At 47.9% G+C, this 6000-nt stretch overlaps 1 protein-coding gene across 3 annotated transcripts in view; it reads right to left on the reverse strand.

Annotated features, from left to right (window-relative positions):
- Positions 1-6000, reverse strand: part of SLC16A14 (solute carrier family 16 member 14) — a 35103-nt gene that overhangs the window by 10723 nt on the left and 18380 nt on the right. For all 3 annotated transcript variants that reach the window (XM_025191221.1, XM_025191220.1, XM_014525394.2), the window contains one exon: positions 4833-4976. In XM_025191221.1, coding sequence (XP_025047006.1) covers positions 4833-4976 — 144 coding nt within the window. The remainder of the gene's footprint in view (positions 1-4832; positions 4977-6000) is intronic.

Genomic DNA, 6000 nt, shown 5'->3' on the forward strand with positions numbered 1-6000 from the left:
ATGTATTCTATTTTACAAATGAGAAAACTGAGGCACATGGAAGTCTCAGAGGTGTTGCAGTCTCAGTTCAATGTGAACATATTGGGAATGGCAAGCTCTTAATAGCTCTGAAAAACAGCTCCCAATAATTCGTCAAAGGTCCTACAACACATCAATGTTAGACCTGGAAATAAATATATATACATTTGTATTTAAAATATATATGCCTATGGCTTCCTTGACAGTAAATAGAATGCTTATTTTTTTTAACTTCATCAGCCATACAACCCCCCCTTTCCAACTACAGGGACAGATGGGGTGGGAGACATAATTCAAAATTCCATAATTGTATTTCGGCCAAATCTAAAGATAATAGGGAGAGACAGTCTTTAGGGGGAGTATGACCATGCCAGGGACAGATCTGTGGTGGAATGGTCATGCCAGGGAAACAGGTGCAAGAAGGGAGAGCCTATCCCTTGCTGCCACTATCATTGTTCTCACCTAAGGCCAGCTACCTGCACAGACCTGCCAGAGAAGCGCAGGAGCAGCTCTGAAAGTCCACTGCCCCCAGGTCAGGCAGAAACAGTGACAGCAGTGGGAGGTGGGGAATGGGAGGGGAGGAGCGGTGCCACTGAGCATTGAGGGGAAGGAGCTAGTGCTGAGAACAGGGTAGGGCGGAAGGGATTCTTATCTGATTCAGGGACTTCAAAAAAGTCGCCAGCTGTTGTTCCTGCAGTATAGTCTATCCACCCTGGTAGAAGCTGGGGAGAAGCTGGGAACAAGGGTGCATCCACCTCTGCAGCACCCTCACCCCCCTTTACAAAACCCTGGATCTGCCCATGAAAGACCATTATACTTAGTAAAAAGACTTCCTCTAAGTTCATGGGGTATTGAATCAAATCTTTGGTAAGCTTCAGGTCACTCTGGTCCCCAGTGAGCCAGAAAGAAGAAAGTGTGTAACATTTAAAGGGGCAACACAGATCAGACAATTCATGGATTCATAGACATTTGGGCTGGAAGGGACCACGGAGGATCATCGAGTCCAGCCCCCGGCCCCAGGGGCAGGAAATCAGCAGGGATCATAGGACCCCGGCAAGATAAGCATCCAAATATGTCTTGAAGGCATTCAAAGTGGGCGCTTGAACCACCTCTGGCAGCAGTCTATTCCAAACCTTGGGGGCTCAGACAGTAAAGAAGTTCTTCCTTATGTCCAGCCTGAATCGGTCGTGGCAGAGTTTGTGACCCTTACATCTTGTCATCCTTTGGGGCGCTCTGGTGAACAAACGTTCCCCCAGTTCCTGGTGAACACCCCTGATAAACTTATAGGTGGCCACCAGATCGCCCCTGAGCCTGCGCTTTTCCAGGCTAAAGAGTCCCATGGCTCTCAGCCTTTCATCATAAGGTCTATTTTCCTGACCTCTGATCATGCACATGGCTCTCTGCACTCTCTCAAGCTCCTCCACATCCATTTTGAATTGTGGAGCCCAAAACTGGACGCAGTACTCCAGCTGCGGCCTCACCAAGGCCGATCTTTTAATTGTCAAGGGATACTGCCTGGCTTTCTGTGGCTGTTCCCTTATGTCATTGAAATTAGATAGCCAGAGAATGACATGTATTTCAAATCAAAATTGTTTGGAGCTCTGCAAGCATATCTGTAATTTGCCACTTTGTAATAGTTGCAGAATTTTTCTCGCAGCAAAAACCTGACTTCTGCACATGGCTAAGATAAAAGCTTATACCTTACTGTCTGGCCATAATTTAGCGTGAGGGTTTGGGCTTATAGACTTTCTTAAATAACTGATAATCAAGTTACATGATTTCATGTAAATATAAGGAAAGAGAACCAAAAAAGCTTGTTGCACTCAAAGAAAATAGGAAAAGGATAGAGGTACACTGATACATTGGTCCAATATCGGATCAGCACCGATATAAAGAAAATTGACTAGATCAGAAATTGGTCTAATGCAGCTGATAATTTGGCCGATAAATGCCTGTGCATGCGCGTAGCTGCAACACAGCACATAGGTGGTGAGGAGCAAAGCCTGGCAGCATGGAGAGCTGCATGCAGCTGGTAGGTCCATTGTGGTGGAAGGGGAGTGGGGAGGGGAGGGAAGGGATGTGGGGGGGCAGATCAACACCCCCCATAGTGGGGGAGGGAGGGAGTGGAATGGGGCAGACACTGCCCAACCGGGGCAGGGTGTAGCACAGGCCAGAGCCGCACGGCAGAAAGCACGTACCTCCAGATCTGCACAGGGCAGGGTGAGTGGGTTGGAGCTGGGGCTGCACCAGGCTCTTCTTGGCAGGGGCTGGGCTAAGGGCGGGCGGCAGCAATTTTGGGAGGAGGGCTACGGGGTGGGGGCTGCAGCCACCCCAAATTTTGCTGTAGCCCCCCCCATAACCCCTCTTCCAAGTGACGCCACTGCTTGCCCCAAGCCCAGCCACTGCTGAGAAGATCCCAGCCCAGCCCTGGCTCCAACCCACAGCTGCAGCCCACCTACCCTACCCTGTGCAGATCCAGAGGCACACCCCACCCCCACCCACATGCCTTCCTGGGATGCAAGCAGCCATGGAAGCTGCTCCCGAGCCTCCTGAACAAACTACGGCTCCATCCTGCACCCCGCCCCATCCTGGCTGGGCAGTTTGCTCCTGCCTCACTCCCTCCCTCACTGCAGGGGTTATTGATCTGCCCCCAAGCCCCTTCCCTCCCTCCTCCCTTTCCACCACAACACACTTACCAGCTGGATGCAGCTGTATCAGAAATTGGGTCAGTATTGGCCAATATGCCTCCTTAAAAGTCAGCTATTAGTATTGGCCTCCAAAATCTCTACTGGTGCACCCCTAAAAAAGGACCTCAAAATCAGTCTGCCAGTAGTTATGCCCATTATTTATTTGCATTGAAAACAAGCTGTCACATTTTATTTCACACAACTCTACCCTCACCAAGTACATCCAGTAGCTTTTGCTTTTTTAGAATTGGAATATGGCCTGTTATTGACTTTATAGAGAACAAATTAAAAAAGACAAAAAAATTTAAAAAATAACCAATCTGGACCCAGCATTCAACAGCCCCTCACTTACATTTTTCTTCACACCTATCCTGAAAAACAGAAGTGAATTTCTGTAAACTACTGCTTACTGTACCATTTGATATTGTAAGATAAACAGCAGAAGAAACAATATTGCATCAGTGTATATCTAGGAATTTAACAAGGGAGGGGACATCCCTGCTCAACTTCCTGGCTGGGAATGACACCTTTTCTTTTCTCACTGACCTCTGGCTGGGTGTATATGACACAGAACAGAGAGCAGAAGCTGAGGCTGTTTTATGCTGCAGAGCTGAGTACATTCTCTCTTACCCTCCCTACAACTGGCTGCTCATCAGCTCTCTATCCTTTTGGTCAAGGGTGGGCAATTATTTTGGGTGAAGGGCCACTTAACAAATTTTGGTGAGCTGTCGAGAGCCGCAAAGGTAGCCTCACCTATTGACAGGCAGGGTAGCCAGGAGGCAGAGGCGAAAACAGCAGAGACACAGGACAGCCCCGCGCAGGCTCCATGTAGCTGCAGCACAGAACTGCCAGGCAGGGGAGGGGCCACTTTCTCCCCGTGCTGAGCAACAACTTTTGTCTCATGCTGCCGCTGCTGAGCCTGGGCAGGCAAGACCAGAGCAGGCATGAGGCACGTTGGGTAGGGGCTGTGCAGTGTGGGTCTCCACCAATACCGCGGAGCTGGGGCCGGTAGCAGCAGCAGCTGGAAGGAGCCACATGCCATCTGGGCTGCCTAGAAAAGCAGTCCAGCTGCAGAGCCACCCCAGTCCCACTGCATGACTAGAAGGTGGCAGGACACGCTGTGGCTGGACTGTGCCTGGGCCAAGTGGGACCAAGGGACCTGCCATGGGCCAGACAAAGACCCACTGAGGGCCAGATTCAGCCTGCAAGACATATTTTGTCCACCCCTACTTTAGGTCTAATAGGCAGGAAGCTGTATGGCTGCTCAGATTGCACCCCCATGTCAATAGATGGCTCTCTGCTCTGTTTCTGGGGAGGCAGCAGTCTTCTGCTGGGGCTCCAGCCTGCAGTTAGCTGAGCTCATAGCAGGGGCGACGCATAGTGGGTGCATGTGAACCCCCTAAGCGTGGCAGTGCACCCCCTACAAAAAGGCGCCGCCAACACTGCTGCTCACCACCCCTCCCCGCCACCAACACCGCATCTGCGGGAGCTCCCGCTTACCGCCACTACACCCCCGCCGCTGCCATGCCCCTCCAGCCGCCGGGAACACACACCGTTCATGGCTCACAGGACCTTGACCTGGGCAACTCCACTGCCAGTTTCCCTCCTAAGAAGGAGAGACAGCTCTCTATCCTACTTCCTTCAGCTGTGTGGGGATGGGGACCAAGAAAGGACATGGACACAAGGAGGGACAGCCATGGCACCAGAAGGAATACAGGTCTCAGGGGACAGCTATGGGGAAGCACAGGCAGAACTGGTCTTAGGGGTGGGCAACCTGGGCGATAGCCCAGGGTGCTGTGGTCAGGGGGCGCCAAGCACACACGCACGCCCTGCCCTTCTCCACTGCTTATGCTGGGCAGGAGCCATCGGGGAACTTCATAAATGAGGGCAGAATGTTGTTCATTATGTATAAAAATAAGTACAGTAACATTAGTACAGACAAATTGTATAAACTAAAAGCAAAACTGTTAATTTGAATTTTCAGTGAAAATCTTCTCACCCCATCCTTAAAAAGCATTTGTTTAAATGATCTAAGAATCTGTTTAGCTTCTCTATTTGCTCAACAAGTAAACTGCCAAAAGCCATGAAGAACATTTAAAAGAATTTCCAAACATAAGTAATACTCACCAGCTGTCACTCCAAACGTAATGAAGAGGTAATGCACATTCGAGGCATAAGCACTCAATATCCAGCCAGTGGCATTCACTATCCCTCCAATTATTGCTGTCTTCCGACACCCACAAGTGTTAATGAATAAACCAATAAAAGGACCTGTCAGAGAACATGAAGAAAATTTGCTAAATGACTTGTATAAACTCCTCTTTACACCTTTCATTATTACATGAAACCACTTAATTATTTTCAAATAAAATATTAAGCACTTAAGTTTAAACATTAGTACATTAAACCATTAAATGCAATTTAAAAGTCTCTTTCCTGGTAACCCTTTAATGCCCTGAGAGGTGAGAGTCACTGAACCCCTTTAGACACCTAGGAAATACCTCTGCCAAGACTTGCAATCAAAGTTATTTTTTTACTTGCAATGGTTTGTGATAATCAGGGATCCTGGTTTTCTCTGATAAAAAGTATCCCCAATTTTCAGTTTAAAAAAAGTAACCCAAAATCCTATTTTCCATGATTAAAATGAAACACAATGAATATATAGATATTAAAATAATATCTACATATTAATTGTGTTTCATTTTAATCATGAAAAATGTGGATTTTGGGTTACTTTTTTTAAACCAAAAATTGTGGATTCTTTTTTTTTTTTTTTTTATCAGAGAAAACCAGATTTCCTGGTGATAATAAAAACTAAAATCCCTGGTCAGTGAAGTCTGCTTCATGCTGTTTTAACTAAACTAGAAGGCAGGGTAGATATGCACCCTAGAGCCCCTCTACACAGGTAGTAAAGGCACAATGAAATCTAATGCACAATCTACACAATTGTCTCCTGTCATGCCACATTTCTATGGCAGGAGGCATGATTGTGGGATCATGAATTAGAGTCCATCAAGCCTTACTGCTGATACAGAGGGATTCTGATCCCAGGTACCCCCGGCACCAGCAAAAATCAAGCTTCCATTAGGCCTGTGCGAAGCAGCTAGTATTCGCTTCGGATTTGAATTTGGCCAATTCGGGGGACAGAGATTCGATTCGGTGATTCGAATCACTGTCCCAAATCAATTCAGCCAAATCTGATTTGGAGATTCGGCTGCTGCCAAATCTCCACATCTCCAAATCAGCCAGGCACATCCCCCGCCCGCTCTCCCAACCTGGCAATGGCTGCCCCGCC

The sequence above is a fragment of the Alligator sinensis genome, unplaced genomic scaffold, assembly GCF_000455745.1.
Source record: "Alligator sinensis unplaced genomic scaffold, ASM45574v1 scaffold792_1, whole genome shotgun sequence".
NCBI lineage: Eukaryota > Metazoa > Chordata > Crocodylia > Alligatoridae > Alligator > Alligator sinensis.